This window comes from Chionomys nivalis, chromosome 20, assembly GCF_950005125.1.
Source record: "Chionomys nivalis chromosome 20, mChiNiv1.1, whole genome shotgun sequence".
In the NCBI taxonomy this organism is placed as follows: domain Eukaryota; kingdom Metazoa; phylum Chordata; class Mammalia; order Rodentia; family Cricetidae; genus Chionomys; species Chionomys nivalis.
The window spans coordinates 56,704,603-56,718,226 of NC_080105.1; the positions used below are offsets into that span (position 1 = coordinate 56,704,603).

The window sequence follows — 13,624 nt, forward strand, 5'->3', positions numbered from 1 at the left end:
ATACATGTGTGTGTGAGTGTGTGTATGTATCTATATGTGTTGTGTACTTGTTTTCTCCGGGCCAGACGAGCATTGTAAATCAGAGCAGTTGTGGTCTCCCTGACTCTCTCCTGGGGGAGGAGGGAGGCCCTCACATCTTGTGAGATCGGCAGGAGGCCTCTCACCCTGAGATTGGAGAGTGGAGTGGGATTCTCTGTCGCTTAGTTGCCTTTGGGTCACCCATGCTTCTGATGGGAACCCCATGAACTCACTGACTCACCACAGACTTGGGTGGAATCCTTCCTTTGGTCCACACCTGCTCAGTGTTCCCTTCCATCTCCCCAGTAGAAGTCACATGGCACTGTGTGTGTGTGTGTGCGCGCGTGCGCACACGCAGGACCGATCTGTGGCAGGTTGTATTATGCGAAGGCCAACAGCTTGGTGGGAATTAAGGTATCTGTGCCCTTCTCCCTAGAGTATCCGTTGTCCCTCCCTCCTTCCCCCCTCCTTGTCTCTCCTCCCATTCCCTGACAGCCCCTGCTCTACCTTCTTTCCGAGAAAGAACAATACTACAGAGGCCAGAAAAACACATAATAATTAATGGAATTTGTTTCATGATAAAAGATGGCATTTCACATTGCTAGGGTTGGATTATTCAGTCGATAGTGTTGACAGTTGGATAACCATCTGGAGAAAATACAAACCCAAGTTAGCGTCATGCCTCACAGCCAACCTAAAGCAGATCAGAGATTAAATATAAGATGAGTGGAGCCACAGATTCCTGGCAAAAATCCCAGGATGTTTCTGTGACCTCCTTTGGGAAGGGTTTCTCAGTATGTTTCCAAGTATAAATCCATTTATGCAGACAGACTCAGAAATAGAAAAGATTGGGAAATATAAACCAGGTTTTCAGTGTTCTGTGAATGACCATGCTGTTAAAAAACTGAAAAGGAGCCGGGCAGTGGTGGCGCATGCCTTTAATCCCAGCACTTGGGAGGCAGAGGCAGGTGAATCTCTGTGAATTCGAGACCAGCCTGGTCTACAGAGCTAGTTCCAGGACAGGCTCCAAAACCACAGAGAAACCCTGTCTCGAAAAACCAAAAAAAAAAAAAAAAAACTGAAAAGGAGGAACTGAAGAGCTGGCTCAGTGGTTAAGAGCATTGTCTACTCCTCCAGAGGACCAGGGTTCAATTCCCAGCACCCACATGGCAGCTCTATCATCTGTGACTCAGCTCCTGGTATTTGATGCCCTCTTCTGGCCTCCTTTGGCATTGCGTGCATGTGGGACACAGACGTGTGAAGGCAAGCATCCATACACATGAAGAGAACTAATGAAAGATGAAAGCTATCAAGATCATAATAAAAATGAATCTCAACAGAAGTACCACAAATGTAAAAACACTTCCTACAGGAGAAAAAACGTCAATTAAAAAAATGGGTTGGGGCATCTGGATATGTGGGATATATTTCAGTTTATTCATAATTTGAAAAGGTAAAAAACCGAGCTGGGCATAACAGCACATGCCTTTAACCCCAGTAATTAGGAGACAGAAGCAGGCAGATCTCTGTTTTCGAGGCCAGCCTAGACCAGAGCGAGTTCCAGGACAGCCAGGACTATACAGAGAAACCGTGTCTCTAAAAACAAAACAAAACAAAAAATAGGAAGGAAAGAAGAAATAGGTAAAAGTTACAGCTGAAGGCATTTAGGTAGTGTGTTGACAAGATCTGAATTTGTGTTCTGTGCCTTACAACGGTCCCTGGACAAGGAGTGTGACTCCGTGTCTTCAGCAGTGACACTGCCATGTTTGTGTCTTATCTCATCTCTACACACTGTCATCCCAGCGGTCTAGGGAGGTGTGAGGTAAACCATGGGCTGAGCAGTCTGGCATAGTGAAGGTAGCAGGCTCCTGGGCCACTCACCGTCTCCCTGAAGGCAGTCCTCCATGTCGTACTTTCCGGGGTGACTGCTGCTTTAGAGCCCCAAGCAGAAAGTCAGCCACCAGCTCCGTACACATCACTGAGAAACCTGAGAGAGATTCTTGATATCTCAGAGTAGAAATTTCTTACCTCATGAGGTAGGTGTGCTTAGGGCAGGCCAAGATGGCCCAGCACGGTAGGTGTGGCATTAAGCGTTTGCAGAGTGTAGGTGGATTCAGGTTCTTGTACAGGGTGTGCATGAAGCTTTTTTGTTATGTTTTGTTTGAGACTGGGTCTTGCTATGTAGCCCTGGTTGAGGTGGAACTTACTATGTAGATTAGGGTAGCCTTGAACTAACATAGTTCTGCCTGCCTCTCTCTCCAGTGCTGGGGTTAAAGGCGTGCACCAATAATACACAGCCCCTGCTTTTTAAATTTTTTTTTTTAAAGAAAGATTTATCACATATACAGTATTCTGCGTGCAAAAAATACCTTCATGGCAGAAGAGGACACCAGATCTCATTACAGATGGTTGTGAGCCACCATATGGTTACTGGGAATTGAACTCAGAACCTCTGGAAGAGCAGGCAGCAAACGCTCTTAACCCTGAGCCATCTCTCCAGCTCTTTCTTTTTCTTTTTTTAATAAAGAGTTTATTTATTATGTATACAACATTCTGCCTCCATGTATGCCCACGTGCCAGAAGAGGGCGCCAGATCTCATTACAGATGGTTGTGAGCCACCATGTGGTTGCTGGGAATTGAACTCAGGACCTCTGGAAGAGCAACCAGTGCTCTCAACCACTGAGTCATTTCTCCAGCCCTCCAGCTCTTTCTTTTAAATTTTTTTAAAATATTTATTTATTTATTATGTATACAATATTATTTCTGCATGTATGCCTGAAGGCCAGAAGAGGGCGCCAGACCTCATTACAGATGGTTGTGAGCCACCATGTGGTTGCTGGGAATTGAACTCAGGACCTTTGGAAGAGCAGGGAATGCTCTTAACCGCTGAGCCATCTCTCCAGCCCTCTTAAATTTTTTAAAAAATTTATTCTTTGACAATTTTATGTATACATGTGTGTGTGTATGTGTGTGCACGTGTGTGCTCATCCCCTTCAATGTTCTCTTGTTTTTGTTTTTTGTTGTTTTTTTTTTTAAATGATTTATTTATTTTTATTTTGCATGCATTGGTGTTTTACCTGCCTGCATGTCTGTGTGAGGGTGTTGGATCCTGGAGTTACAGACAGTTGTGAGCTGCCATGTGGGTGCTGGGAATTGAACCCGGGTCCTTGGGAAGAGCAAGCAGTGCTCTTAACCGCTGAGCCATCTTTCCAGCCCCCTCTTGTTTTTGTTTTTATAACCCGTTGGATTAATAGTGCTGCCTTGATGTGCGTGCCACAGCCCTGTGGATAATTGACTTCCCCCATTCTGGCAGCCTTCACTTGCTGGTAGCTCTTCAGCTGGGGTGGAGCCTCATTTGCCCCTCCCACATCTGTTCTGGGATGATTGACAAGAACTCTGCTTCTGGGCTGAAAAGTCTGTGTCCCCTGCTGGGTCTGTGTGCCCAGATGCTCTGCTATGGCCGCAGCCTCCACACTCAGGAGCTGAGTACAGCCCCAGCCTAAGGACATCAGTACCAGTTCCCTGTTGAATGTGTCCCTAGGCATTTTCCACCATTTCATCTTGCTGTAGGTGAGGGGATGGATGAGATGGAAACCTCACATTTTGGTCTGTAGAGGAGGTGGGTGTTGCACTCATTTGTAGATGGGGAGGAGGGTTTGTATCTTGTCATAGAAATGGTACCCAGCTTCTCTCTGTCCCCAGTCGACAGGGCCCATAAGTCTTTTAACTACTGAGCTTTAGGGTAGTTTAACACTTAAAATCAACATTCCCTTCTTGGGGCTGAGCCCTCCTGGGGTGTGTGGTCACTGTCTTGTCTCCTGGGGTAGCCTAGTCTGCTGGAATGGGTGTGTGTGCAGGGGTAGCCTGGTCTGCTGGGATGGGTGTGCTGACATTGTGGTTGTCTGACCTTGTGCAGATGAATGTTTCGCCCGCTTCTCTTGCCAGTCTCTTTGAAGAAGAATTTAAACAAGACATGGCAGCCCTGAAGGTAAGCAGTGGTTTACCCTCCTCTAAAGGGAAGTGTCATCTCACCTGCCTGATCCAGAACATTCCAGTGTTAGTGCCTTGTGGTGTCTAGACCGCAGGAAAGGACCTAAATCTAGACCTGCTGAGTAAACCCTGTGATGGCCTCAGGGGAGGGAGCTGGTCTGGGGCTTCAGGGTGAGCTGGATTCCTCTCCTGGGGGTCTGAAGAAGCCCATGTGTATGGGGTAGGATGAAGTGATTGCACCTTGCCAGAATGTCCCTGATTTATCTTACATTGCTGTCAGCGTCAGGCACATTCCTGGCACCAAGGTCTGGCTGCCTGGCTTCTTGTTCTCCTCAGCAGTCTTGTCTGTTGAGAGTTAGCAGGGAAACCACACAGGAAAAACCAGTTGGATCACTGGGGCACCCTGACTCAGAATGGCTGCCATCCTGTTGTGCCAGGTCTGGGCATGAGCCCGTGAGCTTGGAGATCACCCTTGGTGCCCGTGTCTCTGCATCTTTCCAGGTTCTGCCGCCAACGGTGTACTTGAGAGTCACTGAGAACATCCCTCAGATCATCGCTTTCATTGAAGGCATCATCGCTCATGGCCATGCGTACTCAACAGCCTCAGGTATGGCTGGGGGCCCCTGGTGGAGCTCTGAGGTGCAGGTCACGCCTGGGCTGTGTGCGCCACTTCTATGGCTGTGTTCTTGTGGGTTCCTGTGGTGCTGAGCCAGTCTGTCTAGGTAGTTTTTTAATTTTTTATTTTTATTTATGTGTGTGCATGCACATGTGTGTTGTTGCACATGGAGGCCAGAAGAGGGGTGAGACTCCCCAGAGTCTGTAGTTACAGGCAATTATGAGCTGCTCAGTGTGGGTTTTAGGCACTGTGGGTCCTCTGCAAGAGCAGTAAGCACTCTTGACTACTGATCTATTCTTTTTTTCAGATTCTTTTTTATCATTTTAAATTGAATATTTATGTGTGTGGGTCAGAGGGGTTGATACGTGAATGCAGTACATAGGTCAGAGAGGGGCATCCGATCCCTCGGAGCTGGAATTAATTACAGGCAAAATGTGAGCTGTCCAGGGTGGGTGCTAGGACTTTACTAGAGCTTTCGGTCTTGCAGGAGCTCTCTAACTACCAAGCCACTCTCCAGCTGCCCGGGGCCTTGCTTCAGCTTTCTCTTACAACCACAGAACACAGGCAAGCTAGTCCTGACCCCCTGTGGAGTCTGGGGGTGGCTGTACGGATGCTCACTGTGGTCTTATTTCAGTTTGGGGTGTGTGTGTGTGTGTGCACACGCTAATGTAATGTAGGCATGTTAACTGCTGTGAAACAATGTATTCAGCCGCCCAGCTGAGCAGTTACAAGAAGTTTCTAGTAGTCTTCAGAGTCTGCAGAACCACTTAACCAGATATCAGGTAAAACAGCCTCACTTGGCTTTAAACAAATGCTCCATTTCTAGCTGGTCGCCTGTCCTCTGGTTGCTAGTCGTTATGCTGGGAGATGCTGCCTCCACCTGCACACAGAGGCCTGGGCTCCTCGTAGCCTGATATGTGGCCGTGGCTCCAGTAGCCTCACCAGCCATCTGGAAGCCTCTCGCTGCTCTCTTCCTCCAGGAAAGTTCTTGAGACAGATTCCTGGATGACTTCCTGTTCTCCTCCCACATGTAATATGTCGAGAAGCCAGGGTAACAGTCTTTCCACATAGGTGATGGATGGAGGGCGTATGTGGTCGGGAGCTGACCACACAACTGGGAGGAATCAAGTAGCATCATCTCAGTATTGGTACTGAAGCATCATCACACTGCCCAGCCGACTGAGTAAGGATGCCACCCAAAGGCCCATGCACCTGGTGATCGTGTTCCTAGGAGACCACAGCATTTGTTCCTCCAGAACAGGCAGTGGTGTGAGTCACCAGACACCGGTTTGCAGGAAGACCAGGGACCTGTGCTTGACCCACACCATGGTGGCCTCCATTCCCGTCGTCCCTACTTTCTGACAGGGTTTCTTCTCAGCTAAGCTGGCCGGCTGGTCAGCGAGCTCCCAGGATATACCTGCGTTTACCCCGCCCCCCAGCACTGAGGTTGCAAGCATGTGCAGCCATACCTGGGTTTTATGTGGGTGCTGGGGATTTGAACACAGGTCCCCTGCTTCACAGCTTGCACTCTTACCTCGGAGCCATGTTGATATTCTCTGTTTAGGAATCTTCATAAACACTGGAGACATGGCAGGGCCCTGGAGACAGTTCCGTCCTGTCAGGCTCACCAGGGCTATTCATCTCCAACCATACCTGTGTCTTAGGGTTTTATTGCTGAGGAGACACCATGACCATGGCAACTCTTATAAAGTGTTTAATTGGGCCTGGCTTATAGTTTCTGAGGTTCAGTCTTATTATCTTCATGGCAGGAGCATGGCAGCATGCAGGCAGACATGGTGCTGGAGAGGTAGCTGAGAGTTCTACATTGGGATCAGCAAGCAGGAAGAGAGAGTGACACTGGGCCTCGCTTGAATATCTGAGACCTCAAAGCCCACCCCTGTGACAGGCATCTCAGAATAATCCTGGAGGTGCATGCAGTGTGCAGGCATTGTTGGTGTAGAAGATGCCTGGGTAGTGTCTCTGTGTGTGTGTGTTTGTGCAGTGTGCAGGCATTGTTGGTGTAGAAGATGCCTGGCTAGTGTCTCTGTGTGTGTGTATGTGTTATTTGTGTGGTAATGTGTGTTGCATATGCAAACATGTGCGCACACGCATGTGCAGTCTGTGCTGAAACTGCTTGTGAGTTCTTAGACTACAGATGTGGCTGCCTCAGACAGGGAAGTGCTGAGCTCCTGTTTATGTTAAATAGGCAGCGTCTACTTCGATCTGCGAGCACGAGGGGACAAGTACGGCAGGCTCATCAACATGGTTCCCAGCGCAGCCCCAGAGCCAGGTGGGTGACAGCTGGTGTCCTGTGGGCCTCTGAGTGAACCAGGTGGGTGGCAGCTGGTGTCCTGTGGGCCTCTGAGTGAACCAGGTGGGTGACAGCTGGTGTCCTGCGGGCCTCAGCCCCAGAGCCAGGTGGGTGACAGCTGGTGTCCTGTGGGCCTCAGCCCCAGAGCCAGGTGGGTGACAGCTGGTGTCCTGTGGGCCTCAGCCCCAGAGCCAGGTGGGTGACAGCTGGTGTCCTGCAGGCCTCAGCCCCAGAGCCAGGTGGGTGACAGCTGGTGTCCTGTGGGCCTCTGAGTGAACCAGGTGGGTGACAGCTGGTGTCCTGCTGGCCTCAGCCTCTGAGTGTGGGGTTCTGAGGTTTGATCTGGAACAGGGAAGACGTGGGCTGACTTGGGGTCGTTAGCCTGCTGGGAGGTTAATTCATTTCCTTGAACAGATAAGACTGCAGAAGACCCAGGCGTGCTATTTATTCCCTCTCCTTACTTCTTTTGGAATTTTCTCTGCATGGGACAACATACATGTCACAGTGTGACCCTCTTCTGCTGCTTGCTGCTATATATTAAATTCCTGGTGTCAGTTAGTGTACTCCTGTGCGGTTTGGGCTTCAACCATTTTGTTAGGTCTAAGATTTTTTTTTTTTTTGGTTTTTTCGAGACAGGGTTTCTCTGTGGCTTTGGAGCCTGTCCTGGAACTAGCTCTGTAGACCAGGCTGGTCTCGAACTCACAGAGATCCGCTTGCCTCTGCCTCCCAAGTGCTGGGATTAAAGGCGTGCGCCACCATCGCCCGGCGATTTTTTGTTTTTGTTTTTTTGAGATAGAGTATGTTTGTGTAACAACCCTGTCTGTCCTGGAACTCACTTTGTAGACCAGGCTGGCCTCACACTCACAGAGATCCACCTGCCTCCCAAGAGCTGGGATTAAAGGCATGTGCCACCACCACCTGCTGGTCAAAGTAATTTTTATGGAGAAGAATAAAAAGCATGTAGAACTAAATTTAAACTATTAAGGATGCTGAGCATAGTGCACATGCCTTCAAGTTACTGCTATAAATGACCCACATGGGTTCCTGGCTGCTTTGTATTCTCGAGTCTTCTTCTATACTTCTCCTGTCCTCCTTCCCCACATCGCCTCCTGCCGTTCTTCCGAAGAACTGCCACCCCCGCCGCCTTGTTTGCTCAGTGAGATTTGCTGTGTTACATGGATTTCTCTCTAGACCATGTGCTTCTTACAGATTGGTAATTAATTTATAGGCTTATTCCAACTCTGAGTGTCTATGGATAGAGACTGGTGGATAACACATTCGTCACCAATCTAATTTAAAATTTTTATTATTTACTTTATTTAAATTTTAAAGATTTATTTATTATATATACAGTGCTCTGCCTGCACATCAGAAGAGGGCACCAGATCTGACTACAGATTACAGATGGTTGGGAGCCACCCAGTGGTTGCTGGGAATTGAACTCAGGACCTTTGGAAGATCAGCCAGTGCTCTTAATCTCTAAGCCATCTCTCCAGCCTTTATTATTTGTTTTTGAGACAGAGTTTCATTCTGTAACCCTTGCTATCCTGGAACTTGCTCGGTAGATCAGGTTGGCCTCAGAGTGAGGCCAAGTACTGGGATTAAAGGTGTGTATCACCGTACGTAACTTCAATCTAATTTTTAACAGTCTTGTTTACTTGGCTCTCAGAAATGGCATGCTACTTTTACTCAGTCAGTATCCCTCTGCTGTGGCTCCACGGTGGAGCATTCTGGGATCCCCGTACCCATGGGCTATGGTTTGAGGCAGGTTTGGGTTGTGCCTTCCAGGAATAGACTTTGGGAGAGTTGTAAGACCCAACAGAAGCCGGGCGGTGGTGGCGCACGCCTTTAATCCCAGCACTTGGGAGGCAGAGGCAGGCGGATCTCTGTGAGTTCGAGACCAGCCTGGTCTACAGAGCTAGTTCCAGGACAGGCTCCAAAACCACAGAGAAACCCTGTCTCGAAAACCCAAAAAAAAAAAAAAAAAAGACCCAACAGAAGCAAGCTAGTTTTGTTGCTTTGTATCTGGTTTGTGGGGACAGGGTCTCAGGTAGCCAAGGCTAACCTGGAACTTGCTGCACATCGGAGGGTGCCCGGGAACTGCAGGCCCTGCTCTTACCCTCAAGCGCTGGGCCTAGATGTGTGCCACGAGGCACAGCTCTTGGTTTTATTTCCACAGGCTTGGTTTTTTCACTGCCACTTGGGGTTTACAGTGCACAGAGCGAAGTTAGAGAATTCCCACTGGGCCTCCTCCCCTGCACAGCCCTTCCCACCCCCCCCCAGCAGCCTGAGCCGTCCGTGCCCTGCACCACCCAAGTCTGTGGTTCATGTTAGCATACCCGTTGGGATGGACAGACGTTTGGATAAATGCCACGTGTGTTCCCACGTGACACAATCCCATGCAATGGTTTCCCATCCATGAGACCTCTGTGATCCATGTTTTTCCTGTCTCTGCTACCTCAACCCTGGTGACCTTTTCACCATCCACAGCTTTGTTTCTCCAGAATGTTGCCAGATTGTACACATTCAGCCCGAGCCTTTCCAGGTCGGTTTCTTTCTGTTAGTAACAGGCTTTTGTGGTTTGTTTTTTTGGAGACAGTCTTGCTTGATACTATGTAGCTGAAGGTGGCCTTGATCTTGAGGAACTCTTCCTGCCTCCTCCTCCTGAGTACTGCTGTTAGGGGCATAGCCACCATACCCAGCTAGTAACATACTTTGAAGCTTTGTAGGTCTTTGCATGCGTTGGTAGCTCTCCTCTCACTGATACTGAATAATGGATGCTCTACTGTTTGTGTGCCCAGTGTCTGTGTGCTGGAGTTAATCCTTAGTCTATCTACTTACTGAGGTCCATCTTCACTGCGTTCATGTTTGGGCAGTTGGGGATAAGGCTGCTGTGAGTACCCACGTGCAGGACTTTATGTGAATGTTTTCGGTATCTTGGGTAAGCTCCCAGGAGTATGATGGCAGTGTCATATGAAAAACCTGTTTGGTTTTGTGAGAAGTTGCCAGCGTCCCCAGCAGGGAGTAACAACTCCCTCGGCCCGTCTGTACTCCCAGGGCAGCACTGTTGGAAGTCACTGCCTTATTCAAAAGCATAGCGTGAGTAAAGGTTTAAAATTGGGGATTGGCATTTAGCAAAGCAAAGGCACCGAGCCCTTCTGGTGCTATGACGGGCTCTACCACTCCCATGTGCCATTTCGGAACAAGGCTTTTCAGCTTTCTTTGCATTTTGAATTGTAGCAGTAACCCAACAGGAAGGACGCAGAAGTGGGTCCTGCTCAGTGACTGCAGTCACCCCAGTGAAGAGAGGTGGCCCTGGCACTGGGTTTCTTGCATTGTGTCATTCCTGCCCAGCTCTTGCTGTTTGGGAGCGACAGTGCTTGCCTCTCTGCTCACCATCCCAAGTGCTGCACGACCCACACGTGCTTGTCTCTAAGTGTTTTGTATGCCCACATATAACGTTTCTCCTGCATCCCCCCCCCATCTCCCCTGCCATTACTCTGAAGAACCATCCTCCATCCCCTTTTGCTCAGTGGGATTTGTCTCTGCCGCCCTGCTGAACTCCTGTTTGTTCCTGCCAACTTGACCCCACATCAGCGTGTGGCAAACCCCTCTGAGATTCTCCGGCCTTCCCGTGCCTGTGCCAGCCCTGTTCACTAGCCTGCGATTCCCAGTGGACCCCACCTTGTGCTGTGCTCAGTACACACATGGCATTGTGGGGCAGAGGTTCAGATTGACCCAGTGACATCACTTCTGTCGATGTAAACAGGGACAGTAAGCCCAGTGACAGCCACGAGACAGTGAATTGGATATGACTATGTGGCATTTACGGGGAAACCAACACAGCTCTGCTTGCTCGTCCTCTCCTGACTTTTCCTGTCCTCTATCCTGATGTCCCTCTGTGATGGCCACCTTTGCCCTCAGTAGGATTGCTGTCATTGTAAAAAATGTCACTTAGGAACTCAGTTACTCAAAGGTGACTGAACAGAACTGGCCGGGCACTGGGATCTGGTCCCTTGGCAGTGAGTGCCCTGGTGTTTGCAGGCTCGGCTGTGACCTCTGTGACCTGACTTGGTGGATACCACGCCTCTGCTCTGCTTATTGACTTGGAGGCTTTAGTCCTGCTGCCCCACTGGGGAAGAGTGGAGCACGTTAGTAAGAGGTGTGAGGTTTGCATAGAGGGAACATGCCATCGTCTGACTGGTGATGCAGGATGTCCTTCTGGGTATGTGTTGCTTTTATTGGTTGATGAATGAAACTGTTTTGGCCAACAGCTTAGGCATTTTCCTACCTAGCTCTTGTATCTTAAATTAACCCATTTTCTATTAATCTATGTATCACCATGAGGCTGTGGTTTACTGGTAAGGTTCCGGCATCTTTCTCCTATAACAGCTACATGATGTCTCTCTGACTCTGCCTTCTTTCTTTCTTTCTTTCTTTCTTTCTTTCTTTCTTTCTTTCTTTCTTTCTTTCTTTCTTTCTTTCTTTCTTAAAGATTTCTGTCTCCTCCCCGCCACTGCCTCTCATTTCCCTCCCCCTCCCCCAATCAAGTCCCCCTCCCTCATCAGCCCGCAGAGCAGTCAGGGTTCCCTGCCCTGTGGGAAGTCCAAGGACTTCCCACTGCCTTCCAGGTCTAGTAAGGTGAGCATCCAAACTGCCTAGGCTCCCACAAAGCCAGTACGTGCAGTAGGATCAAAACCCAGTGCCATTGTTCTTGACTTCTCAGCAGTCCTCATTGTCCGCTATGTTCTGTGAGTCCGGTTTTATCCCATGCTTCTTCAGACCCAGTCCAGCAACAAAAGTATATGCTCAACTATGTTCATAGCAGCATTGTTTGTAATAGCCAGAACTTGGAAACAATCTAGATGCCCTTCAATGGAAGAATGGATGAAGAAAGTATGGAATATATACATATTAGAGTACTACTCAGCAGTAAAAACAATGACTTCTTGAATTTTGCATGCAAATGGACGGAAATAGAAAACACTATCCTGAGTGAGGTAAGCCAGACCCAAAAAGAGGAACATGGGAGGTACTCACTCATAATTGGTTTCTAGCCATAAATAAAGGACATTGAGCCTATAATTCGTGATCCTAGAGAAGCTAAATAAGAAGGTGAACCCAAAGAAAAACATATAGTCATCCTCCTGGATATTAACCTTCATCAGGCAATGAAAGGAGACAGAGACCCACGTCGGAGCACCGGACTGAAATCCCAAGGTCCAAATCAGCAGAAGGAGAGAGAGCACGAGCAAGGAACTCAGGACCGCGAGGGGTGCACCCACACACTGAGACAATGGGGATGTTCTATCGGGAACTCACCAATGCCTTCTTTTTTTCTATATCTCTGTTCTGATTTCCCACCTGGCTTTACTCTGCTAAGTCATTGGCCGAAACAGCTTTCTTCATCAACCAATAAAAGCAATGCATATACAGAAGGACCTCCCACACCAGCTGGAACACAGGTTGCCAGTGCTGCACCAAGGTTTCTCACTTGTCAACCCTCTGTCGCCAGCAGTTGACTCCGACAAGCGGCACGCCAGCGACTTTGCCCTGTGGAAGGCAGCCAAACCTCAGGAGGTGTTCTGGACCTCGCCATGGGGAGATGGCCGGCCTGGTTGGCATATCGAGTGTTCCGCTATGGCCAGGTAAAGCCCCAGCAGTTCCTGGGCTTCGAGTGTTCAACCCAGGTGTGACAGGGTGGCCTGGCTGAGGGAGAGAGCAGTCTGGAGGCTGGAGGGCCATGAGGAGGAATGCCCGGCCCAGCATAGGAGTGGGCCCAGCCTTCTTGTTTAGTCTGCTGCTAGCAGAACAGGCTCTGTCACACAGCAGCAGATGCACCTTATGGTCCCCGGTGGCTCAGGCCTCAGGGCAGGTAAGTGCAAGGGCCGGGTCACGAGGCCCTTAGCTAGGTTTGACACCTCTGAAAAGCTATTTTGAGGACATTTACGTGCCCTGGCCAGCCCAACCTCTCCAGAGTCCAGAATCTACCTTGGTCTGGTGGAGTCATAGCCCCTCCACCAGCTGGGAGGCTTGGACCACCCTCCCTGTCCTCAGGCAACCCTGTGTTCCCGAGGCTTCTGGTGACAGCTTCAGCTGGCCCCCTCCCTCCCGGTCAGCCTAGGAGATCCATGTGCAGCGAACAGAACCGTGTTTTTATGGTGTGGGAAATGCTTCTGGAGTGAGTGTGAGGTGTGGGCCCCGATGATGAGGCTGAGGGAATGCTTCTGGAGTGAGTGTGAGGTGTGGGCCCCGATGGTGAGGCTGGGGGAATGCTTTTGGAGTGAGTGTGAGGTGTGGGCCCTGATGGTGAGGCTGCTCACACAAGCTTGCACTCTGCCCTGCAGCGAGGTGTTTGGGAGCCAACTGGACATCCACACGGGCGGCATAGACTTGGCTTTTCCACACCACGAGAACGAAATAGCACAGAGTGAGGTCTTCCACCAGTGTCAGCAGTGGGGAAACTACTTCCTACATTCTGGTAAGCCCAGCTTGAAGCACACTTACTTTCCAACTCTGCGTATTGAAAACACCCAGATCCACTGGCAGAGTGGCAGGCGGGCCTGACTGATATCCTCGTTTGGGTTTCTGTAGGGTATCTATCTTTTCTTCATTCTTGGCCAATTGCATGTACGTACGCAATGCATCTCTACTGTACTGGTCATACCCACACTCTGGTCTACCGTTT

At 49.4% G+C, this 13,624-nt stretch overlaps 1 protein-coding gene across 4 annotated transcripts in view; it reads left to right on the forward strand.

The window, feature by feature from the left end:
• Positions 1-13,624, forward strand: part of Cars2 (cysteinyl-tRNA synthetase 2, mitochondrial) — a 33,909-nt gene that overhangs the window by 7,757 nt on the left and 12,528 nt on the right. For 3 of the 4 annotated variants that reach the window (XM_057752530.1, XM_057752527.1, XM_057752529.1), the window contains exons 4-8: positions 3,936-4,007; positions 4,511-4,616; positions 6,832-6,915; positions 12,452-12,584; positions 13,284-13,417. In XM_057752530.1, coding sequence (XP_057608513.1) covers positions 3,936-4,007; positions 4,511-4,616; positions 6,832-6,915; positions 12,452-12,584; positions 13,284-13,417 — 529 coding nt within the window. The remainder of the gene's footprint in view (positions 1-3,935; positions 4,008-4,510; positions 4,617-6,831; positions 6,916-12,451; positions 12,585-13,283; positions 13,418-13,624) is intronic. The other variant, XM_057752528.1, reaches the window with a different exon arrangement.